The 26572-nt window shown below is 41.8% G+C and overlaps 1 protein-coding gene across 2 annotated transcripts in view; it reads right to left on the bottom strand.

Moving 5' to 3' along the window:
* cntln (centlein, centrosomal protein) overlaps positions 1-26572 on the bottom strand; it is a 94487-nt gene that overhangs the window by 45566 nt on the left and 22349 nt on the right. For both annotated transcript variants that reach the window (XM_085459098.1, XM_085459099.1), the window contains 5 exons: positions 25760-25894; positions 20285-20404; positions 17479-17600; positions 11585-11701; positions 1782-1882 (listed from right to left, as the gene is read on the bottom strand). In XM_085459098.1, the coding sequence (XP_085315224.1) occupies positions 1782-1882; positions 11585-11701; positions 17479-17600; positions 20285-20404; positions 25760-25894 (595 nt within the window). The remainder of the gene's footprint in view (positions 1-1781; positions 1883-11584; positions 11702-17478; positions 17601-20284; positions 20405-25759; positions 25895-26572) is intronic.

The following is a 26572-nucleotide window of genomic DNA, read 5'->3' on the forward strand; positions in this document are numbered from 1 at the left end:
GCTAGGACTCACGTTCACAGTCAGGAGAGATGAGGTTTCTAAGAAGCGAGAAGAGGAAATTGAATGATGGGTGATGCTGCGTCACACCCTTTTATAGGGAGGAGGGTGGCCCCTCCCTGACGCAAGCGTCACGACTGCCAGCCAATGCTGGCTGGAGTAATGATATAGAGGCTTCTGAGGACAACGCTGAGAGAGTGTTCCCCATAGTGAGACACCGAAACGAATGTTTGAAAGAGAACAATACAAAACATTCTGCTTTTCTTTCTTTCCTATTTAAACATTCCTGACGGGATGACCAAAATAATTTGTACAATGAGGCTGGAAACATTAAATATTCAGGACCTTGACTTTTTAGGTCACTTGATCTTTTGGAGAACGAGTTGAGGGGAAAAAAGCGGCCACAGAAGCAGAGAGGAAAAAGAGAGAGGGTCATGTTGTAAAGAGCTGCTGCTCCCTTGCTTTGCATTGATGCTTTGCCCAGGGAAGTTTGTTACTTTGAATTAGCCTGCCCTTTTGTCTTCCCTACATGTCACATTCAATCAGACAGAGCACCAAATAGGACAGGAGGGCTGCTGTGTTCGCTGGGTACATAACCAGGTTGGGAGACAATTATCCAGCTCCAGCACTGGTGGCATGGGAGTTGGCACCTCAGCACTACCTTGATAAGAAGACGTGGTGGCTCCCTAGTCACCCACTGTTGAAGGAGGTTCTGGCACTGCAGCATACATTAACATCCCTCCCGTGTCTCCTCATAGGAAGCAGCACAAAGACTCCGTTCCTTTCATCTGCTGTCTTTCGTTAGTGTGATCCTGGTGTGAGCGACTGAACCTTGCATCTTTTTGATCGGGTCAAAGCGGTTCCTCAGGAGTAAATCTTATGGCCATCCATAATTTCCTCTTAAGAGTCTTGACTTTATGTCCAACTGACTCCAAATATACTCAGTTCAGTCTAGATTTAATATGAAATATTCTGAATGTTGCCACAATGGTGTAACCTTATTTGAACTGCAAAACAGCAGACATGTTCATAATCTGTATTAAAACTATACCAAATCAGAAAACACAGATGCCTATCTATTGCTGAGACCACACTCCTTCAAAGTTAAGGGATTCTTCCCTGACAAAATGTAAAGCCAAGCATGTCCTTTCAACAGAGGCTGCTTTCTCATATTCCTAACTAGACTGTCAACAGAAGTCAAGCCACTATTTTAATTAGTGCAATCCTTTAAATCACATGCTTGCATCTTCACCAGACACCATCATTGGCTGTGAAGAAAATTAAAGTGATATAGAACAGATCTGTTATTGAACTAGTTAATTAAGGTCACTGGTTGCAGTGGTCAGCATCTGACAAAGCAGCAGATTGGATTAAAAGGGATGTAATTTTTAACACCAGGAATAATACATGCAGACAAGATGGACACCACACTTGATGTCCTAATCAATTTACCAGGAGTTGATCAAGTCTTAATTGAGTTGTCCTATGAATTCTCCTGGGAGTAGTCTTATTAAATCCGCGCAGTAATGCACATGGCCCTGACCAGACCAGTGCTTAATTAAAAAAAAAAAAAAGAAGAAGAAGAAGAAGAAGTAGCATTGCAAACAAAATGAGCTTAAAATTAAAAACAGAATAACTGCGTAGAATTCAGTTTAGTTTCATTATTTTCAGACAAATTAAAACATGCATTCAAATTAATAAAGACCAAAGAGAAAAACATTATTTTGTAATTTTTAAGGCACTCCCTGACAAAAAGAAGAACTAGTGTGAAGGAAAATGCTCACCTTGGTGTTTGTTTGCAAGACAGAGGTGGAGTTCCTTTACTGTGGCCCGGTCCATAGCAGCCTGGACTCGCAGCATGTCAAGCTCTTCTTCCAAGCCAGCTCTGCATTAAACACAACATCAAATTTCCTTCAAACAAAGTTTGCTAAGTCAAATCTATGTTTTTTGAAACACTGGTTAATCATTTTTCAGACGTGTGCTTCAGAGATAAAATGTTTTATTTCTTTTTGATAGATTTTGATGTACTGAGTCCAGATATGACGTATGAAATAGCTGATTGGCTACTGTTTGTGAGATATTTAATATTTTTTTAAATAAAAAAAAAAAATATATATATATGTATTACACCTATGTTTATTGTTTAGTTGAGTTTAAATTGTGTATAATGCTGTGTTTGCATTAATAAATTGCCAGCTGGAATCACCGATACGTTATTCAGAATTTTTTTTCCTATATCGCCCACTCGTATTTTCAACAGCATATTGTGAAAGAAAATGAAAACTGCTGGGATATTTCAATTTGCTTTAAAAAATTCTAAGTTCACTTTGCAGTATTACAGATCTCCTGCTACTAGGAAGGTCAAATTCAAGGTCAGTGCACATGTCAAAAGGTCACACAGCGATAATATCATAGAATTTGAAATTTGACAATTGCATTTCTTCTTTACTTAGTAGCATAATCATAAAAACTAGAACCAACCAACAATTTTGAACATCATTTTCAGTTTCCCAAAATGAGTAAAGTTGCACAACATTTATTTCCAAAGGTTTGTGGCTGTAGAACAGTAAAATATGAAAGGAGTAACAAAGAAACGCAAAAAAACAATCAACACAAGAACTGTGTGATGAGAATCTTTTACTCTCAATTCCACTGTGGAAGCCATTAATGTAGAAACTTTTAATGGACTTTTTAACTCGAATCTTATCTGCTGGCTTCTGTTCCCAAGGAAAAAAAAAAGATGACACGGCGAAGAAATCAACTAATTAAAATGCTTTTTAATTCATCTGGAAATCAAAGTGACAAGCAACATGAAACGCCAAGGTGGGAAAGTACAGTGTGTAACTGTGGGTGTTTGTGTGTATCACGGCAGACAAACAGACTGTAAAGTGTGCCCAATTACCTCTCTGCAATTAGCTTGATTCCTGCTAAAGGCTAATTATGTGGAGCCATGCTCTAGACTTTGCACTTTCAAGTTATTATTAGGACCCCAACTGAAGTCTACTGAGGATACACACAAACCCACTGAGACAACCACACCTGAAACACACACCTAATTTCCCTCCCCTTTGCTCCACGGAGTCAAAGAGAAACACTAGAAACAAGCTCCTACTATAGTGGCATTCTTCCCTCAGTTAACCTCATTACAAAGGCAGGTCTTCCTCCTGGCTGATTCTTAAAGCTTGTGGTAAGCTGAGCAAGCATGTTCCATTATGAAGCATTTGAGTAGTAAAAGGGCATTTGTGGTAAGGGTGAATTATGATGTGCATAATGCCAATTAACACAAACTCGGCACCTGTTTCAACCAATCTAATTTTGCTACACCAACCAAGAGATTCTTCCAGACATATGGCAAGAAAATTACATGGGAGAAGTTATCAGCATAGCAAAGGGATGGGAAGTAATTAGCATTTTAGTCCACACAGTCCAGCAGAGAGGCATAGTCTAATGGCTGACCACAGCCTAAATAAGTACACAAATGACTCTCCCAAAGGGAGTGAGGAAGCAGATGGATATGTGTCGCTCTTCTATAGATTTTCCTCCATAAATGAACTCCAGTCGATGAAGCAGAGGCACTGCCTTATGTGTCCAGGCTGTTAATGGGACAAATGAGCTGAAATATGCAGTGTGTGAAAGGAGCCTGCTCCATCTCATGTTTCTTTTTTATGCCTGTTTGGATGCTGATGGTATTGATGCTCAACCAAAGCTCATATGTAAAACTTTCAGTTTTGCTGAAGGATAAGCATAGTTTCTTAGATGAAGAAGAAATTGGATTGCAAATGGAGTTCATTGGCCAGGGGACTGCAGTTTCACAGCATAACATCCTGTAGATGGAAGACTACTGCAACTTGTACTCAGTAACAGTTGTGGCAGACTCTGCTCATATCTATAAGAGATTTTCCAGAAGAAAATGTACGGCAACCGTGCAACCCACCCAAAACATTTAAACACCTTTGGTTCACTGGTGAATTTGCATTTTAGAATTGACTGCTATGCTATTTGTTCCATTTGTTTCAGTTTTAAAGTTAAATGTTAAATTATCTTTATCTTTCATCTCCCACGTGTGTGATCATTAAATCATCGTTTGACTCAACCCGACCGGACCAGTGTTGTTATTGTGGGTTTTTCCTCTGGTGTCCATCCCCAATATTTTTTGAACCTTAACAAGTCCCACAAGTTTTCTGTTTTCTTACTTTCCAGTTTTTACAACCTCTCTCTTTTCTTAGTGAAATAAAAATGTCAAAAATGTGATTTCAAATTAGGATGAACTCCAACTCCTTGAGTGAGTAATCTGATAAATACAGGCAAAGTATTTTCACTCTACTGAAGATATGGTCCATCCATTCGCTTCCGCTTATCCTTTTCAGGGTCGCGGGGGGCGCTGGAGCCTATCCCAGCTGTCATAGGGCGAAAGGCGGGGTACACCCTGGACAGGTCGCCAGTCTGTCGCAGGGCTAACACATAGGGACAGACAACCATTCACACTCACATTCACTCGCACGTTCACACCTAGTGACAATTTGGATTAATCAATTAACCTATCCCCACAAGCTGCATGTCTTTGGACGGTGGGAGGAAGCCGGAGTACCCGGAGAGAACCCACGCAAACACGGGGAGAACATGCAAACTCCACACAGAAAGACCCCGGCCTGATGGTGGAATTGAACTCAGGACCTTCTTGCTGTGCGGCAACAGTGCTAACCACCGTGCCACCGTGCTGCCCAGCTATGTTTTAGATGTGCATCAAACTACACCAACCTGCACCTGAAACAAATTACCTTCCCCATCTTTTCCCTATGTTGCACTACCTCCAGTAACGTGAAATTTATTTGAAATGAAGCCATGATTTCCTGTCATATACTACATATTGCTAAGGAGAAAATGTTCTCTAAAGCTTCAACTCCTACAGAGTTCTTTGAGTCTTTTTTTTTTTTTTCTTTTCTTTTTTTTTTTAATCAGGATGATAAATCAAATGAAGCTAGCTGGACAATTTTCAATTCCCTCTCAACTTGCCGCTTCACCTAAGGTAAAAGAGAAAAAAAAAAACACTCAGCAGGCATAAAAGCAAAAGAAGTTTCTTGGCAGAAACTAAACTAAAGGCAACAGACAGGTGTTATGTTTGCTAATGATGTGGTCTACAATGTAAGTCTATGTCTCACGCCGCTCTTTTGGCCCCGTTTTAAAAAACATTTTCGCGCTCATGCTGTGCTGGTACTTCAGCCACAAGCTATCCACTCCATGTCATTTGATCTCAGCTCTACATGTGCTGCGCCGAAAACAGCTTAGAGCACAAACTGCCAGTGTTTTCCTTCACAATTGTGTACAACGCAACGCATCATTCGCAGCCATTGTGATTTCACACGCCAGCCTCCTCTTGGTTTCTCTCTCGGCACAGAGCGGGGAACAGGGTGAGAAAGTGAAAACACCACTGGCATTTTCATCACTGGGGAAAGATTCCTGTTTTTGGGGTGTGTGGGGAGATTTCCCCCATGGTTAAACTCGGACTAGGAGGCTGTTTGTTCATGGAGGGAGTTTCAGCGGATAAGCCACTGCTGTCAGCAGAAACAGTGACTGGTGGAGTTCACGTTCCTCTGTGATCTACTTTTAGCCGTGGGCAATGCAGCGGCAGCGGCAGCAGTGGATCTCGAAGAGGTTGGTACTCCTGCCATAGGCCAATCATCTGAGAAGTAAATGGGGATTTGTGTTACAACCACAACCTAGGATGTCCGCTTTACTCATGGTTAAAGAGGCTTGTTGATGCCGTTAGGTATCCTAAAATGAAATCAAACAATATCATAATGGTGTATTTTTTTTAACATGGGAATGAGAAGGCCTGTCCATTAAAATCTTTTTAAATTTGACCAAAAAAAAAGACACTGTTTTCTACTGCAAGTATGAATAGTGTTTGTGAGAGTTGTAATGTTGTCTTGATAAGATCGGATAAGACAGCGGTCCCCAACCCCCGGGCCTCGGTACCGGTCCGTGAGTCGTTTGGTACCGGGCCGCGAGAGTTGAGGCTCAGGTGTGAAATGTATGGTTTTCAGGGTTTTTATCAGTTGTCAGCGTTATTTTGTTATCGTTTTTAACGTTAACTTGGTTTTCCTGGGTCTTTTCACGTGTGTTATGAATAAATCTTCTTTTTTTCAGTACCGGTACTAGTTTTATTTTGTTGTACTTATCCGCTACACCTTAAAGGCCGGTCCGTGAAAATATTGTCGGGCATAAACCGGTCCGTGGCGCAAAAAAGGTTGGGGACCGCTGGGATAAGATGACCCACTAAAGCCTGCAACATAATTACCAGCTAAGTGTAAAGATGGCTTTTTTTTAGCATAGTAACTGACTTTCCAAATAATTAATGAGGGAAAACCTTAGTTGTCTGATTTAGGAAAATGCATATAACATTCTGTTTGTGTGTCTGTTTGTGTGAACAAATGTGTCCCTCCTCCAACTAAGCCCTGGTCCGGGAGGCAAAAGACTCTCATTACTTCTAATACCTTTTAGCAAATCAAGATGAAACGAAAAAAAATAGAGGAATATGAGGGTAAACTTTATTAAACTTAATTAGAGTCAACGTCGCTTATTGGGGAGGTTCACGTCCATAATGGTCACTCTCTACAGAGGAGCACTGCAAATGATCTCAAAGGCTTTTTCCCCAGTAATCGCTAGCTAATTTATGCTTTGATGTCGTCTGAGTATAGCATCTTAAGTCTGAGGGTGCACTGCATGTGTTTATTCTGTTTATGGAGCCTAAATAATCCTGCCTCTTTTTACCAACAGACCTTTAACAACAATTAACAAGCACGGACATGGAGCGCCGCAGACAGATGCATAATGAGGCAGATAAAATGATCCCAATGCGAATTTTCTAGCATACCATGCCCACAGTTGCTTTTCAGCTACGTACCAACACCAGTAGGAAATAGTCCTTGGTGTCAGTTAGTTTATTTGTCTTATTATTTTTTGTCTTATTATGTTATTTTTGTTTAAAAAACATAGAGAAAGCTAAGAGATACTCTAAACAGGTTTAAATGCTGAATGTTTACATTGCCCTTTATACTGATCTGGTTATGATGACATTATTACATAAAGGAGTTTGTATGAAACCTTGTATCGATGAACAGCAAAAACCATCAAAGTGGGCCCTAATGATGAACCGTTCAAAGCATGGGTTAACATAAACCTTATGGAAATATTTAAACTCGTTCTTTAACTTCCAGTATATAAATTTTTTTTAGTTCAGTTTTATTTATATAGCAACAACTCACAACAACAGCTGCTTCAAAGTGCTTACACTAGTACAGAGAAAATAGTCATGACACCGTATCAGCAAGTGTTTTTGTGACAGTGGGAAGGAAAAACTCCCTTTTATCAGGAAGAAACCTCAAGAGCCCCAGACGGCCCTCCCTGAGCCCGGCCATCTGCCTGGACCAGTTTGGGGTGAGGGGAAGAGGACAACATTAGGTCAACTGTCTCCTCCAAAACTGCTATTTTTAACACACACTCAATGTTTCCCATTAAAAAAAAATCAATTTATCCATCTCTTCATCCATTTATCATGATTGTGGGGAGCTAGAACCCAGGATCTTCTTGTTGTAATGTGACACTACACCACCACGCTGCCCAAACAACTGTTTCAGAAAAAAAAACAAAAAAAAACACAGCTGTGATCTAGCATCAATTCAGAAATGTTATTGAGATGCAAGAAGGGCTATGTCACATCATACTGGCTGTGATAACACCAATATAAATGTTTTTATGTTATATAAAAATATCTTATCATGCTATTATTGCTCGCAACAGCGTGCCTTTATGTTCCCTAGTGTGTACAACAAGGACACAAGCCCAGGCATGTCTAAGAGCAAGAGTCAGATGTCAGCCTCTGATGACCATTTGGTGCCTAAAAAGGAAGCTACTTTAGCAACCTCTGGCAAAGCACAGCACTCTGCAAAATATGCAAGTAAACTGTTCCCACTAAAGGTGGAAACAACATGTGTTTTACCACTTGAGGCAAAAAAAAAAAAAACAGACCATTGAGTAAAATCAGGTTATGAAGGAGGAGGAACAACTACCTGGTGATGTGTGACCCAAATGTGAACAAATGGCTCAAATGGGTGTTGATGGAGCACTGGCTAGATGCACTCCATATGACAGGGAAAGCAAACAGTGGATGGAAAACCAAGGTTTAGACCAGTGGCTATACTATAATTTTATTTTAAATTTAAAGCTTTTATGTTGATATTTGACTTATGCTGTAGGACTGGATATGATACTGGGCCACTACTATAATGCTGCTGTTGGCATCTTGTTTCAATATATTTAGAGTTCCAATTAGGAAGTGCATTATCGAAGACTGTGGTGCATTTGAAAAGATTTATAAATGCTGCTTTCAAGCATCAACAAAACACTCAGTTATTTTTCTTTTCTTTTTTTAAATTGTCAGTAAATTATCTTTAAATATTGTGACATAATTTTGAGCCCGCATCACCGATCACTACAGAAAAGTGGAAAACTAAAGAAATTCACTGTGTGACTCTAGTGGCTGTTAAAGCAGTATCTGTAAAAACTAGCAGCTAATATTGGAAGGCTAATGGTACAACTGGAGAGATGGGTTGTGATGAAATGCAAAATAACCATGATAGAGCAGAGCTCAGCAGGAATATAGCCTAATACTGAGAGGCATTAAACAGAAAGAGCAGCTAAAAAAATCTGTTCGTGTTTTGAGATAAGTGATTAGGGGAGATAAAATAAAGAGGAGATCAAGATGCTCTGCGTCCTCCCAGTGCTGGCAACACTGCCAGCTGTAAGGAACTGCATAAGCTGAGCTGTGCCAAATGCAACATGGCATATCAAATCACTAAAGAGGAAATGGCCTTTAGAAAATTACAATTAGAAAAATGGACCACCACATTTTATTTCCCCCAGGGATATGCTTTTCCCTCCTTTTTTCCCCCACCATATGCCTATAATCTAAACTTAGTCCCACATAAAACAATTTGCACTTCTCAGGAAACAGGAAATACACAACTTTTGTTAGTCTTTTAATGCTACATTAAAAGTGGGGTCACCAAATCTGGCACGCCACCTTTGAGAAATTTAAGCGTGGAGACGTGCATTAAATACTGTAAGTCAGCATTTAATATGTTGACTTGGTGATACGTTCTAATATTTTGTAAATTATTGCATCCTGTTTATCCTGTTTTCTAGGCAATTGTTTTGGAAACAGACTTTTTCCAAGTTGGAGGTAGGAATTGTAAAATTTTAAAGCTTGGAATGCACCTTTATGACCTAACATCAGTGACCAACAGCACTAATGTTTTGTCCGTGCAGAAGCAAAGGTATTAGCAAGTGCATTCATCATTTATATAGCATTACTTCTCTGTAGTATGCCATTTATAAATACAAATATACTACTATTTCTATTTCTATGTCTATGATTATGATTATTACTAACATTAATATAGCAGCAATAATAGCGATACAGTAGTGATAGCTGTATATGGGATAACAGTAAACGATGGATAAATATATTTGAATTTATAAATGACATACTAAAGAGCAATGCTGTATAAATGATTAATTAAGCACTTCTTAATAAGGAACTAAGACCTTACTAATGCATAATAGTGTGACATTATTATAAAGTGCTGCCAGTTTACAGACCTGATTCATATTCATACAGACTTGAGCCTAAAATAATACTCATTCAAAAGCATTTCAAAACTCAACAAATTAGTATTAGCTGCGTGTGCTGCCCAAAGAGACCTTTATTAATGTTACATGAAAAGTCATCCTTCCTGCAAGTTCACGCAATAGGTGTTTGCTATGATTTTCAAGTAAAAAGTTGTCAAATAATAAGTAATTTGTTGCCTAATTCATCCTTAAATTAAACCACAGCGAACAAACAGAACAGACCTGTTTCACCTTCCTCCTCACCCTGCTATTCAAGTGCTTAGATTACAGGGGGCTGGTTTTGATAACCCTCTCTTAGTGCTTTAGGGACCCACTGTGCACAAGTTATCAGAGCAATATTCATTGTGGGAAATGGTCATTTGGGCCTCAAGACAGTGCTTTAAATGTGCTGTTTTTGGAGAAGGTGAAAGAAGGCATCTGTGAATGATATCATGACAATGAGGAAACCAAATGAAAGACAAATAGAGTTTATACAGAGACTCTCCTCTAAACCAACCACTAGCTATTTAAAGCTTAATAAGGGCCTTTATTTTAGCTGTTATGAGACAACAATTACACTTATCTGACAGAACTGTTATGAACACATTTATTATTATACTAGTCAGTGAAAAGCAAATTTTTCCCTCCATGCCCCAAGTCTTTCCTGGCATTTGCTTTAGGGTAACAGGACCGTCTTTGATTATTTGCACTAGGATGGACTCATTCAACTGAAATTTGCATTGTGAGTTGCGGGAAAGTAAAGCTTTTTGGTTAAGCTGGCTTTGTTCACAGTCCCAAACTATTTTCACTCCTGCTAATTCTCACAACAGGTATGAAAGGAGGAGCAGAATAAAGATGGGAAAAGTGACAGGGAACCTGCTGAGCTGTACGTGTGTGAAGATGCTTGCCCTGGAATTGAGAGGTTTTGTTTCTAAAGTGCAAGTTAAAAACATCTCAGCCAAGTTTACTTTCCACAAGCGACCGTCGTGAGGTCGCATGTGAGGGCCGGGAAAGGAGGAAATGAGGTGGAGTGCTGGTCAGGGGCACATGAGGGGGATCAACACCAACCCCTAAGGATGAGGCAGTTGCACAGCTAGGAAGGAGGCCAGCAGCTCTCCATCCCTTGTGGTTTTCCTTGCAGGTCAGTTCCAAGGAACCTGCATGTTCACTGCGGTCTGTTCACTCCCACACGCCCCGCCTCTATATCATATTGTGCTCGGGTCTGCTCAGTTCTAGTCGTGGCCAGGCAGGCAGGCAGGCGGACGGACATCCCTTAACAGGCAGCATCAGCGGCACTAGGGCTGCTAGCCTGTAATTAGCTCGGACAGCTCAGGCTTGGAGAGAGCCAGCCGGGCTATATCATAATGAGCTCAGCTGGGATTAGGAGGACAGGGCAGGGGGGTGAGCAGAGGGGAAAGCAATGAAGGGGGTGGTGGTGGGGAAGTACTAGAATTCTGGCCTCAGCCTACTGCAGCATCACAGAAGGCCGGAGGGAGACAACTGGGAAGACAAGTAGGAAGAGGGTAAGGGGAGGTTACAGAGGCACGAGATAGAGAAGGGAAGAGGTGAGCAGAGGTGAAGGCTAGGGAAGACTGGAGAGAGGTAGACCATGGCTTTAGGCCAAGCTTTGTGTAGCACTGCAGAGGGTCAGTGTTAGTGGTACGGTTACAGGGGGCTTCTCTAGATCAAACAAGACAATGGCTACACTACATCCAGAGACAGACTAAAGACAAAAGAAGGAGCAAAGAGAAGAAGTAACAAAGAAGTAACATGAAATGAAAAGCATCTCTCAAGTAACTTCAAGCTGGGAGTGTCAGTACTGTTGCTAAACTCTAGGTGCACATGTGAGCTAACAAGTCTACTGCAACTTAAAGATTGGAAGTTTTCAGGCAGGGAATTTTTAATGCAGGCAACTTACTTTTCAATAGAGAGTTTTCTGGTGAGGTTTTTCAAGTAGGCCAGCTCATTCCATACAGCATCACTGTCCTCTTGCCGCAGCTGCCACGGCGCTGCACGCTGTATCCTTCCACCTGGCCTAGACACACAACAAAAGAAGACCAAAGTGTAGATGCATAGACAAGCGAAACTGAAAAACACAGGCTCACTTGGCACACATACGGACATAAGGAAAGTAATAGGGGTGCAACGATACACAAAATTCACGGTTCGGTTCGGTTCGATACTTTGGTGTCACGGTTCGATATTTTTTCGATACAAAAAAATGTTCATGCATTTTTAATTTGTCATTTATTAAAATTATAAATATATATTTTAACTCAAAAGTACAGTTTTTAAATTTAACCCTAACCCTTGTGCGTGTTTTTTATTTTGACAGCGAATGCGCACCTGCAGACCACTTATGTGCAGCCCTGGTTATTTAGCTCATCATATTACAGCCACAGAAATTCTTTTGTCCATGAAACCATAAAGCTGCACTTTCTTTTTGCCTTATAGTCTGATTTGTCATAACTTCTCCGTTTTGTGGTAAGCTTTTCTTTGGCTGTCACTTCTTCACCCTGACCTGTCTTATTTGGCTCAGAAGAACTGAAATGCTTTTACACACGCACTCACATAAGCTCAGCGATTCTCTGCGCGACCAACCTCTCACATGTTTAAGCTGCGGGAGATTTCACTTGTCATGTTTGCATAGTAAGCTAACGATTGATAAGACGATGTCAGAGGAATTGGTGCACAAATTATCATCACTCACAGATCAGTGCTGTCGCTCTCTATACACAGTTCGCACGATTGCAAAGTGAAAGCAAAAAAAACAAGCGCAAATTCAAACGCGATTTCAATATGTCACATATTGACAGTGGCTCACCGATGCCAATGACATAATTACCCAGCTACATTTCTGAAAGAATGCAAAAGCATTGACATATATTTTTCGTACAATAGCCTGACGGGCAGGGAAGAGATAGATTTTGGTAGCCCGACTGAAAAAATCGCTAGCCCCGGGACGTCGGGCTAGCGATATTGCAAGCCCTGTATCTGATTGAGGAATCACTCATCTTTGGAAAAGAGAGTTTATTACAGAGAAATGTCTCTTTCCAAAATAAAAGCTATACTATCCGCTTCTTCTGGGCTATATTCTCAGCAGCATAAGGAGAATCATGTGCTAACAGCTGTCTAAATGACTCGGCTAAAGTTAGTAGCATGCTTGTTGTTTTTGTCTTTGCACTAGGATGATGTCAGCGTAAATGTGCAGTCATATTCGTTGTGTTCCCACTAGTGCTTTCAGGTTAATCTCGTTGAAATGACCTTAACGCCACAACACGGCAAATCTCCGTTAACAAGCTACCGCCGATCGCTCTGTGCATGGGGCTAGACGGCCAACACGTTAACGAGCTAACTGCGCTAACACACTAGTTCACACCAATGTAATTGAGCATTGCATGGCACATCCAACATACTGTTTTACTTTAGTCCATGACTCGCTTACCTTCAGGGTCATACGTCACATGAAAACCAAAATAATTCCAAACGCCAGATCTGAATGAGGTTCAATTTGCTTGTTGCAAGCAGAGCTTAACTTCTGTCTCGCTAGCTTGCCCTGCGCTCTTCCTTCTGACTATGTTGTCTGTGTTGAGCGCTCAGTGGATCTGCGCTGGACAGTGCAGCCTAGGCGGAGTAGTCGAACACAGATTCACTGAGCGCTCAACACAGACAGCATCGTCAGAAGGAAAATTGATAAAATAAATTACAAATGTTGTATTGTTCGATACATATGCGTACCGAACCGAAAGCACTGTATCGAACGGTTCAATATCGATACGAATATCGTTGCACCCCTAGAAAGTAAACCTACTAACAAGGGAAAATTGTTGGTACTATACATCAACTTGCTGCCTCTGGCCAATTCACTCTGGGTAACAAGGCCCCTTAGTGTTGCTGTGTTTTTATTATTCAGCCATCTTTAGCAGTATTCAAATGAGCAGCCTTGACTTTGACATTTCAGTGGCAAATCATGTACCGACGTATGCATGTTTGTTAAAGCCCAGGGCACTGCCCGTGTGGCAGGGCAGTGGAGCATTCCCTGTGTGCCATGCAAATGTAAATAATGGCAAAAACACACTCGCAAACGAGGTCATTCAAATGTCTACACCTCACTTATGAATACTTAATGACACTTTGTGCTCAGTAGCTGCCGCCTCCATTGAACTTCCCATTTCAAATCACACACACACACACACACACACACACACACACACACACACACACACACACACACACACACACACACACACACACACACACACACACACACACCCACTGCCCCCAACTGCATCCCTGCACACATCCAACTCATCAATCAGCCAGAGCCCAACACATTCAATTCCAATTAGCCTTTCATTTGCAAACTAAAACAGGTTTTAGTGAGAAATCCACAGATTGCAAAAGAAGCAGATGAGAAGAGAATACCGTTTTTGTCACGCACACAGACACACCGACTTCTCATTTTCACTCGATCAATGTGGCAGGGGTGTGGAAATGGATTGTGAGGGTTGCTGTTGCGGAGGGGTCCTTTTCCCATGGTCATTATTGGCTATCTAGATGCCGCCGTGCTATGCTAATACTAGTTAAACCCTGGTGACTGGGAGTTAGAAGCTACTGAGGAATGGCAAATGTTTTCATTTAATACTGCTAATGCCCCCGTGAGCAATTTGAAGCCCTTGAACTTCTTTAGAGTGTAGTTGTGTGGCCGTACATGCGTGCTATGGGAGTAGTGTGTTAGTTTCCCAGAGTCTAAAGCTATTTAATACATAACCTTACTGTACTCTATAGGCACAGAGACTGACATTTCTCTGAAAGCACACAATGAATGAAGCCAAACCTACATTAAAAGTGCCTGGAGTAAGTACAAGATCTTTTACCCACAGCTGTTTCAATTCTCCCTGTGCAATTTCCGGTTTGCAGTGTATCATCTGCATTACTTAAGAAATGTGCAAGAAGCTTTATTAAGTCATGGTAAAGCTTTATACATTTTAATTTGTTTACAGTGGGCCTAAAAGCTGTTGAACATGGAGCCATGAGAGAGCCATCTTCTTCAGGCCTCAGTGCATCCTCCCTTATGGTATCCTTGTTTCCATTATTAAGCAGGAGGAAACAGAGAGAACTTTTCCACGCTGCTGCGGCTAATTGCTCTGAATCAGGGGGAATCTGTTTATGGGCGCAACTTTGATCAGAGTACGGATGCTTTAATAACCTTTAATTTTATTTGCTCACCCCCATCATCCCCAGTCTGATTAAAAAACGTTTTCCCTTCTCTAATATAAATAAGAAGTTGGGTTTTTCTCTCTCTCTTCTTCACACCATTTTGGGAAAATATGGTGGTGCAGTAATGGTGAATGGCAGGGTGATTTCACTGGGACTGGCCAACTGCACATTGCCTGCATACCGATCAGCCGATGGACTGTTCTTCTGATTTGCGATTGGTTGGCAGTTCTATTCTGGGCGGGACTGGCTAACAGACACATTGCTGACATCTTTTGGCAGCTGATTGCACACAAACCAATCATCTAATCAAAAATTTGCTGGGCAATGCTGGAGACTGACAAAAGAAAAACTTTTGAACATAACTGGAATTTTGATAAAGATCATACCACATTTTCAGGGAAAAATTGAAAAATTCTGGTAATTCCAGTGAGTTTACAAATTTTTCTTGCCTATGTAGTTTTGTCATAGATAGCTATGGGACATTCCTTTATTCTTGCTTCATCAGTAAAGCAGCTAAATAGTCTAGAGCTGATTTAATGTGTGGCATTTGTATTAGGATGCCGTTTTTGGTGGACATAAAACATGTGGACGACGCCCTTGAAGTAAATGAAATATGCCATTAGGCTGGAAGTTTATTAGATATACATTGGAGAGATAGCAAAAACATTAGTTGTTGCTACATCGACACTTTGGTATATCTTTTAAAAAAAACTACGAGTACAGGATTCCTTTCTATACTAAAGAAAACCCTTCACAGCATTCAGCCACATGAGAAACACTCTAAAGCAGGTGAGCATATTCTTGAAAAATTTAACATTAAGAGAAAACTTCACAAGAGCAAATACAAAGGGTTCACCACAAGGTGCAAAACACTCATCAGCCCCAAGGATAAAATGCTAGAATAGGAATAGACTTTGCTAAAGAATATCTGAAACACGCTGGATCACTACTCAACACAGCACTTTTGAAAGTACCTTTACCAGAGGGTCATTTTGAAAAACGAAATATAATAAAAAAATTGTGACACTGTCTAAACATTTCTAAACCTGACAGACACGGCAAATAAGTAAATGCATTCGTACAGGCAGGTGAAGAGAGACGCACTTACCCATTTATCGTTTGGTCAGGAACACAAAGGGGATCAAACTGACCCCCCTGCATCTACAACAACGCAGCATGGAAGCTGTTGGGACATCCCTAACAAGCTCGAAATGCAATGAGAGTCAACGCCTATCCCCGCTGACTTGTTAGGCCCCTGATTTCCTAGCACTAATGGGAGTATTTAAGTCATTTTCTATTGTCTCTCATTCAGGCGGGCATTACCCCAGTGGGCTTAACAGCTATTTAAGGATGTGGCCTAATGCCAAATGAATGCCAAGATCATAACATTGAGTGACTGGTTGGTGCCAAGGAAGACTGAAAAGGGCAAAGCTGCCTATTGCATCAATTTCATGTCAAATCACTCATGAAACACAGATACACTGACACTGATAGACTGAAATCTAACATTAGGCTTTCTATACTGAACTAAATCCCTGTTTGTATTATTAAAGGAACATGCATGCTTTCTTTTAACAAAAATCAATGTTACCATTCAGAGCGTTTCATTCGTAACAGCGAAACGTTGCCGAGGCTCTCTCTACATGGCCGTCTTTGTTCCCACTGTCTCAGACACATGCTGCTGAGCCGCGCTGAGCTAACATGAGCCGAGTCGAGCCTAGGGCTGAACACGCTCTCGCACTCACTCCACTTTCACACGGGCTCACATTGCACTGCTGTTTTCTTTAATTAACCCAGAGAGAAAACAGCTGACGGGGTCAACACCTCGCTCCCGCACGGCCACCACATATACGCACCTTTAGCTACTCTCTGAGCGGTCTTAATGACGCTGGTGGAGAAAAGAAATAGACAGCAAAGTAGGAAACGACTAGTGGAGACAACACAAAGAAAAAACCCGTATGTTAATGACATTTTCCAGCACATTTTCCACTTTGTGTAAAAAATCCCGTGGTTTTTGCTGAAGATAGCAGCTCAAAACAGGAAATGGCTCTCATCCCTCCTCCCTCTTGCAGCCTTCCTCCACAGGCCTTCTCAAACACCTTGCACCCCCAGGACCAGACACCTCCAGCCTCTGGCTCTCACATCTTAATGAACGCTGAGGGAGAAGAGACGAAGAGCACATACACTTGGCACAAAACGGGCCAATTTGACTGGGCTTAAAACCTCTGAGCTTTTCAAAGATGAAAAAAGCGGAATTTCTCCCACTCTCCCAAATCCAGAACTCAGGTCTTGTCAGACAACATGTGGAGCGCAATGGGGCCCTAAGACTATTTGTGAGTGGTTTCAGGGGGTTGTAGTGTTTCGCAGGGCTTTTAACATAAGGCAAGGCGAGTTATATGCTTTGAAGTGTCTCTCACTCACTGCTGCGTAGTGAAACTGGAGGTTATCCCAGTTGCTTTGTGTGTGCACAGGTTTTATTTTATGAAGATGTGGGTTCTGTATATTTTGATCTTTCACCATTCATTTGCAGTCATAATTTCCTGTGAGATAAGAGTTTATTATGAAATGTTAGACAGTAAAGTGTGTACTCACATGCCATTTGATTTCTCCATCTCTTTCAGCTGATCTCTGACTGCCTTGTAGTTGGTCTGAATCAAACGCAGGCGTTCACGACGTTTATCGTGAGCTCTCCTCAGCTCTTCATTTTCCTCCATCTGTAAAGCACAATGGCAACATTCCGCCGTGAGTTGGGTAACTCAAATCAAAGTTAACAGAAGAAGGGAATTTGCCGCAATTGCACTGATACAGCCCATACTGGGCATGAAATATAAGAAACCAACATATTTAAGCTGCTTTGCAGCTGAAACATCTCAGCCTAACAGAAAGCAGCCGGTCAAGATTCATTCCACTTTCCTTGTTTCTCCCAAACAAATGCTTCCACTCCTTCTGGTCAACTGAGGCATCATTAAAATGAGGCGTTTACATGACAAGTCGCTGGTGCCACTGTACACTAAACAGGCCTGCACACTCACACACGCTCACGTTAACCAGCAAAGAAACAAACTCACTGGAGTTACCAACTGATGACAACCGTGTGTTGTGATATGGGGTTGTAGTGGTGGGTTTGTTGCTGTTGACAGCTATTAAAACAGAACGAGATTGGGCTCCTGCTTTAAAGAAGGAGTTAAGAGAAGACAACATATAGATTTTTCTTGTCAGGGGCATCCCTCCTCCCTCATCACATTGACCTTAACAGGGAGAGCAATGGAAAAAATTCTTTCAACAGGCAGGACAAACAGAGGTGGAAAGAGGGTAAGGAAAAAGAGACAGAGAGCTCATGGAAGTAGAGAAAAGAGAAAGAGAACTGAGAAATTAGTACGAGAGGGAAAAGAGAGAGAGAGAGAGAGAGAGAGAGAGAGAGAGAGAGAGAGAGAGAGAGGGGGGGGGGAGGAAAAGGAAAAGTGAAAGGAAGGGTGCAGGACAGGTTTCTGCTTGAGTGGCCAAGGCTAGGGAGAGTTGTCGAGTGCTTTCTGAAGGGAAGGAGCTTGTTTACTGCTGATATGACACGGCTACCCTGCAGAGAGGGAAATGCGAGCCCTCGGCCCTGTTATTATTAACAAGGACAAAGAGAACAGAGAGAGAGCGCACACAAATATGCGCTGGACACACAATGTGTGTGCACACACGCGCACTGCACATCCACACTGCCGATGTGACAAGTATGGATTTTCCCTAGTGTGGATTATTCACTGAGGACATCTGCAAGACATCGTCAGCCCTTTCGAGCAGCCCCCGACCTCTCAAAAACAGGGCTTTAATGAAAGGGGCCAGACCAGAGCAGTGTTAACTGGTGGAACTAGAGGCTGAGGGGGGACACAGAGGAGTTGTGGCTGACTGATGGAGGGGCGGCGGGGGGGTGGGATGGTGCAAGTGGCAGGGCACTAGCCACATCATGGCTTCCCAGGCTCCTTATAGAGCTTCCCCCTGGGCAGACCAGCTCTGGTCATCAGGCCACAGACCCTTGCCCACCAATCAATACACCCCCACTCAGTCAGTGAACACATGTGTGGACGTTCTCAAGCTGAAAAATAATTACACAGCAACAGCTACTTTTTACTTCAAAGTGTGAAGTAGAAAAAAAGGAGGGCGTTATTAAGAGAATTGTTTGTTTGTTCGCAGCTAAGGTCAACATGTCAATGGTATGGCTGCCGTACCCAATTTGAAAAGCATTCTGTTGGAAAGGACTGGAAAACTGCACAGCAGCGAACTGAACCAAGCAAAGTACTGCACAGTAAGAGGCTGAAGGTAAGGTCTCAAGTGCAACTGATAGAGGGCATTTTGCTTATTTCCAGAAACAAGCAAAGGACAAAAACCACTAAATCATGCCTTGAACAAATGCCCTCATTAATGTAGTCACGTTTTTCTGTGCATACCTTTGCTAAATGCCCCTCAAACAGCAGACAAGTAAATGGCACCATTAACTAAGACAGTCATGCGTGTTGTCTGAATCTATGTTGAGCATTACTGTCGAGGTGTCTGCCAGTGATGTAATTCAGACACTTCAGATCTGACAAGGAAATGGTGCCTAATGCGTTCCTGGGATTGTGTTCAAAGGGAGATGACCTTTGGATAATCACTCACTCGTTGGTCAGCTGCGAAGATAGAGAGATTTGTTTTTTAAAGGCAGTGAGCTTTAGGGGAAAGTGCAACACGGGGGTGAAAATTAACTTTTTTTCTTTTGCTTGCAGCCAGTTGGAGACACTGAAAACAACACGAGGACGAAGAATAGTCTGAGAAGAACATCACAGAGCACGTGAAGGTTAAAAGACCAATAAAGCTGATTCGTTTAAGGATAAAAAAAAAAGAAAGAAAAATGGCTGCATCCGCTTTCACCAGAGCGGCTTCTCTCCTGCTGCTTCACTGCCTACGCACACTCTGCTTGTGTGTGCGCCCATGTACGTATGTATGTGTGAAAGACACCGTAAGAGAAGGTCACGGAGGAGGCAGTGGCAGCAGTACTGCAATTGAACCACTGTTACTCTCTTGCAGACCTCTATATAAACCAGTAGCTGATAGCAGCAATCATATCTAAGCTAGTGGCCACAGCAACAAGCAGCTCCTTCAAACTGATACTAACAGATGTCACCAAAATATAGCAACAACAAATGTGCTTTTTGAAGCAAACCACTCCTTCGGGTAGTTCAATGTCACTTTGAGAAACACTGTCATGCAGGGATACACAGACAAAAGATGCAAAAAAAGACTAATAAAATAAAGTTCGACCATAAGGAATCAGAGTGAGAACTGTACTCTAAACTTGGGGATAAATAAACTGTTCTAAGAGGGGTGGAAACGATTAAGACATTATATTTATTTGTATACATTGGCAAGTAATTACCTTCAATTGCAGCAGCTCCTCGAGGTCTCGAATCCTCTCTTCTGCCTCTTTTCTCCTCTCACTTCCGAACCCGACGCTGCCAGCTGGAGACAGGGACCTGGACCGCTGCACTGGTGCACCCTGGGAAGGGTAAGCAAAGAAGCACTGGGGTGGGAGCTTGAACAGACTTCACTTACACAGACAGGCACAAACACATGCAGCAATTAACATCTGTAGAAACACTGAGTGAATGCCAATAATGGAATTATCTATGTTCACTCCACTCCCCTCTCACCTTGAGCATTGTCTTTCTTGGTACACACATATGCAGACAAAAACAAACACGCTGCCAGAGGAATAAAGCAAGCTCGAGCAGCAGTCCACAGAAGCTGAAGGGAGGAGGTTCACTCTTGTGTGTGTGTGTGTTTGGAAGCAGGAGTTGCAAGCTGAGAGCAGCAAAGGTTTCTCCCTGCGACTGGCTAATGAGTATGTTCATTTCCATTTACATTGTTTCTTTGACAATAATGATGTCCCATTAGGGGAGACTAAAGGGGCTATAGATTCCAGAATGTGCTGGGCTTCATTACAAGAGGTGGTCAGGGAGGCCGCTCTAATTGCTCTGCTAGGGGCCTCCAGGTTACACTTGATAGGACAACTGGAAGAGCCGCCGATTAGGAGGGGGGGTGCAGTTTGCTTGCCAGCCTCTTCTGTAGAAATAAATAAAGAAATGGAGAATTGCTGGGGCTGCGCTGTAGAAAAGCGGTGGGAACAATATGCTAGTGGAATATGAATATGAAAGGATAGGAGGCCCTCCTGTAGCGCCGGGCAGGGCTGACCAGATGGCAGGCTAAAATATGCAATGCGACTAAATGCACAACAGTCCTTGGGTAGAGAAAGATGAGCAGTACAGGAGGAGGAGGTGGTGCTAAAGTGGTGAGGTTAATGAGAGGATAGCAGATCAGTTAAGCCTAACCCCCCACCATCCAAAAAATATGTATTTTGATTGCTGTTGACAAGCTCTCTTGCCTATTAAAGTCATTAAGATTTCAGCCTTTTCTGATATTGCAACACCTGTTGTTACGGCTGAAACAAGAAAATATCTCATGCCCTAGTGTCCTAAGCAAAATCATACACTAATCAAGCACTGGGGGAACCAAACACATCTTGGTGCTTGACCGGTGGGGATTTATGCTTCAGTGGGAAACTGCAAACTCCCGCTGAAACCCACACCCTCCTGGTGTAACCTCCTTAGAATTGTAACTACAAGTCATCTTGACGCAGCGCGCAGCTACTGTGATTGGCCTGTTCCGTACCATTGATTCCTCCTGTGCATTCCTGACTACTTTATCGCAGCAGTTTTTGAATATATCCGCAAGAGATCAACAATCGTCTCAGTCTGAGGAATAATAAACATAGCATCAATATAAGGACTCAAAAATGTCAGCAAATTCCAGGAGGGACATGGTACATTCTGACGGCTGTTTTTAAAAAGTCCTGACATTTTATTTGTTTCAAACATAAATGCAGGCAACAACGTCAGTCATTTACGTAGGATATGTCAAAGATTCCCTGCAGAAGCCAAATCACACCTTACTCTGTCAGCACAACAAATAGCGCAACTTGTACATGTGCTCACAAAGCAGCTTGGCAAACTTTAAAATAACATTGCCTGAAAACTCTCCACTCTCAAAAGTGAGTGAAAAAAATATTTTTGCATGATAATTCATAACACATCAGTAATATCTTCCCCACTCGCTGTCTGAGGAGGGTGCACATTATCCTGCGGGACCAACATCACCCTGCGCGCCACCTTTTCCATCTGCTGCCCTCAGGGAGAAGGTACAGGTCTATACAGGCCAGAACATCCAGACTGGCCAACAGCCTGTATCCACAGGCTGTGAGGCTCCTGAACTCTCTGCCCCCCTCTCACGGACAATAACCATATCCAACTTCTTAATAGCAATGAACTGGTCTGCATTGGTGCATCATATCTTTATTCTCTTCCCCCTCCTGCCCCCCCCCCCCCCCCTTTCTTAAATAGATAACTATCATATCTGATATCATATCTCACAGTACAATAATATTGAATGGGTTGCATTGTTGTATTTTGTCATGTTTCTCAGGTCTTTGTCTGAATTTCTACGAACATTATTGCTAAGGATTGTCTTATTGCATTGGAGTCACACTGGGTTAAATATGTACACTTGGGTTTTAAGGGGTATTTATTATTTTCTTCTTTTTTTTGGGTTGTATGGAAGCCCCAAACGCAATTTCATTGTTCTTGACAATGACAATAAATAAATAAATACTAAATACTAATACTAATGTTGTTACATGGCAACATGGAATACATGAAAACAATGGACTCTGCTTTCTTTGCATTGCTCCTCATGAATCCCTTGTGTATGGGTCTGCAACTCAAATCATTCACATGAGGGCGAACTTCACCTATTTAGAAGGACACTAACAGACAGCAGATATTGTTCAGTGAATAGCAACTGCTGCAAAATGCTAATTGACATGTTTAAAAGAAAGGGATTAGACATTAAGACTTTTTTTATTGTAACTTAAAAAACGCATTTGTCACTTAATTAGTTACTGTATAACACATTTCCTTTAGTTTTAACATCACAGAATGTGTATTTAAAACAGAACATCTGCTTGTGACATTAATATATACACGATGTACGTGTGCTGGGAAATGTGCTCTGAGGCTACAGTTGACTCCAGTGACCTGGCGGCCAGGTTTTGCTAACATGCCTGCATGGGTGCCAACCATGTGTTCTAACTCAGCCTTAATGACTCTATGCAACTAATTAGCAGATTGATCTGCATATTCCTGATGAGTGGCAGGCCAACTGGCTTAGTTTGTCTGTACAAGGGGGAAACACAGATTCCAAAAGGGGAATCCAAACCAACTCGAAGTCCTAAACCTAAAAGTAAAGATGAGCAATTATAAAGTGCATGACATACTGCAGACAAACTCTAAACTGGGTTTCAGGTAGAAATATAAATTGTGAATGATATTTACTACTTAACCTGATCACAGTAATTATTAATGAAGGTGAGAACCACGTGAGACAAACTGCGTGCTTGTCTAAAGTCCACGGTAAATTAATAAAATGGTGACACTGACTAATGACTGACATTTTGGTGCAGATGTTCTCTCTGGTCCAGTTGGACGCCTGACTGCTGCTGGACCCGAAGACGCATGAATGCCCTTTATTTGTGTGGGAAGCTCTGTGTTGCGGCATTGATGTTAATGTTCCACAAGACAGGCCTGAAGGATAAAAAGCAGAGAACACGAGACACAGAAGGCTGTCCTCGACATTTACCTCAGCTCGGCAGCTGTCTGGTGGTCATGGCCTGACCTGTGTATAACACCCTGTAATGGCTTTGTAAACATGAGAGTGCAACGCAGAAGGAGGGACAGAGGGCACATAGTAAGAAGGAAATGAGGGAAAAGGTCTGTAACTTAAAAACCGGATTTACTGAGGAATCAGCAGAGGAAAGAATCATTTCACTGAGTGCCCGCCTCCCTTCACCTCTCCTCCACTTTCTATCTGACAGAGACACTGAGTCACTGTCATCAATGGGTTTCTTTATGATTGCACTAGCCTGTTATGAGTGCATCTGGAGAGTAATTAAATGTGTTCACGTTCCCTGATGACTATACATACAAATGAGCACTGTTACTAAGCAAACTTTAAAAACAAATGCTCAAGTTTGAGCTCAAACTTGAAGTAAATCATGCTGAAAAATGGTCCACTCTGTATAATGTTAGCAATTCACAGTGTTGTTTCTAATAAAAACTCTAAACAGTCTGGAACTTGAAAATACAATTTTTCATGAGGTCTTTCAAATCTAATTTTCCACATCAAAGTAAACTTTCTTCACTCAAATCATGTGACACACACACACACACACACACACACACACACACACACACACACACACACACACACACACACACACACACACCAAGTCTCTCAAGTTCCTTGAGACATAGTTTTTTTGTTTGTTTGTTTTTTAATGGCTAACATCATTATAACACTTACTGCATGCACCCAACACAGTCGGACATGCACCACTCTGCACTGTTTATAGACGCAGCCAATAATCCCACTTCACTGTGGGCATTGAGTAAAATAGCAGAAATCTGATTCCAAGGGGGAAACAGTATGCTGAACAGAAGACTCGTCTCATCAGCTGCTGACCTTCCAGTTTGTTATTCCAGTTTAAATGGAGTGGTATGAATCGTAATGAGGCATAAAAAGTTTATAGTTTTTTTGGACCATCATCGTGCTTCTAGAAATTATTCAAGATTTACAGAAAGGCTGGACATGTTTTATGAAGTTTACATGTTTTAAAGTAATAACCGGAGTTCTTATAGCTACTAGCTGAGAGACGTGAACGTGCCACTGTGCTATGTGAAAGAATGCCACTTTAAAGATGCCACTTTGTAGTCGCCACTCAGAAAATAAAACGCATCAATCTTAAATTTCATTCAGTTAAATAATAACTTTATTTCATTTAAAGGAGTTAGTTCAATTCAAAGCTCTCCATCTTTCATCTGACATCTGTTTCTGTAAATGTTGGCGCGGCAGCTCTAATATGATCATGTGCCTGCATTAAAATCTCATTTGTAAACGTATGTATAACACACAGTAAATGTGTGGTCAGAGGCAGTGACAGGCAGGATTGCATTTATAATAAATGAAAAGCCAAGCTGACGTTTACTGAAACTGATGACAAATGCCCCGATTTCCATTCAGTAGATCTCATTATGATTCACGTTATTAGTCAGTATAATAGAATATCAAAAAAAAAGTATTTACACACTGATTTTGGATATCAGCAGCAGGATCAACATTGGCGCATGTTTTTGATAATGAATTATAGGTGGATAGTACACCAATTATGTGTTTGTGAGTTGTGTGCCCTAAGGCAAGCATAAAGGAAGCTCATCAAATGTCAATACTATTTATTTATTTTGCACGGTATAATTACATTACACAAATAGACTGCCAGAACAGAAGCGCTTCGATTTAAGATACAATGAGGACAGCGGCTTAAATCAAACAACGTGTCTTCAGGCCAGCTTTAGAGTGAGTGAGGCCATCTAGAAACATGTCCTGCCAAACTTATGAGTTGGATACTGAGAAGATCAAAAGCTTCTTTCTTGTTCATAATGTACTGCTGAAGCGGTAAATTAGCCAGTGCCTGAGCCCAAGGCATGCGTGAAACCAGCAGCACACGCCGGCTTGGTCACAGTAGGAGGGGCATCTGTGTGTGTGTGTTGGGAAGTTCAGGACAAAGGTTGGCAGGGGCTGGGTCTGATAAATCATATGATTCTAGAAAGACAGTTTCCTTTATATCCCTTCTCTGTGGCTTTGATCTAATCTGAACAAAACAGTAATGGATAAGTGAGGGTATGTTAGCTGCTCATCCACGTGTTGGCTTTGACATAATTACCAGAAGCATGTTCTGACCTACCTGTTGTCTTCTAATGGAACTGGCAGATCTCTGATGGAAAGTACTACCCTCTGGCCTGGGACATGAACCTCGAGTAGAGGCCTGGTCAGGGCTAGACTTCTGGGCTACCGCATCAACCTGCTCTGACGCCAACGCCTGTGAGAAAAGAGATGGCGCATATGTTGGTGCTTGAAAGGCTGAAAAGAGACGACTAAGATAGGCTGATGGAAAACAGAGCCTTGGTTTGGTGACAGCTGTTATTTTGTCATGCTTATGTCCGGAAATTTAAAAATATTATCCATGTTATTCCTCAAAGTTGAGTATTTCAGCTGTAACAAACACACCCACTTAACCATATTTGCTTGTCAATGCAAATATCTAATCAGCCCATTACATGGTAGCAGCTCAATTCAATCAGGCATGTAGACGTACTCAAGACAACATGCTGAAGTTCTAACCGAACATCAGAATGAAGAAGAAAGGTGATATAAGTGACTTTGAATGTCACAAGGTGGCAGACATGCTAGTTTGAGTATTTCAGAATCTGATGATCTATGGGGATTTGGCTGCTCAACCATCTCTAGGTCTTAGAGAAAACCATCCAAAAATGAGAACATATCCACTACGCAGGAGTTATCTGGGCAAAAACACTAGAGAAGAACAGAAAGACTACTTCAAGTTTATAAGAAGGCAAATTAATTAACCACCTTATCGATTGGATTACAACCAAGGTATACAGAAGAGCAGCTCTGAATGTACAACATGACAAACCTTGAAGGAAATGGGATACCACACTGGGTCCAACTTGTGTCAGCTGAGAACAGAAAACTCAGA

This window comes from Copadichromis virginalis, linkage group LG6, assembly GCF_057382275.1.
Source record: "Copadichromis virginalis isolate Kocher_CV1m ecotype Utaka linkage group LG6, C_Virginalis_male_GT1.1, whole genome shotgun sequence".
Lineage (NCBI taxonomy): Eukaryota > Metazoa > Chordata > Actinopteri > Cichliformes > Cichlidae > Copadichromis > Copadichromis virginalis.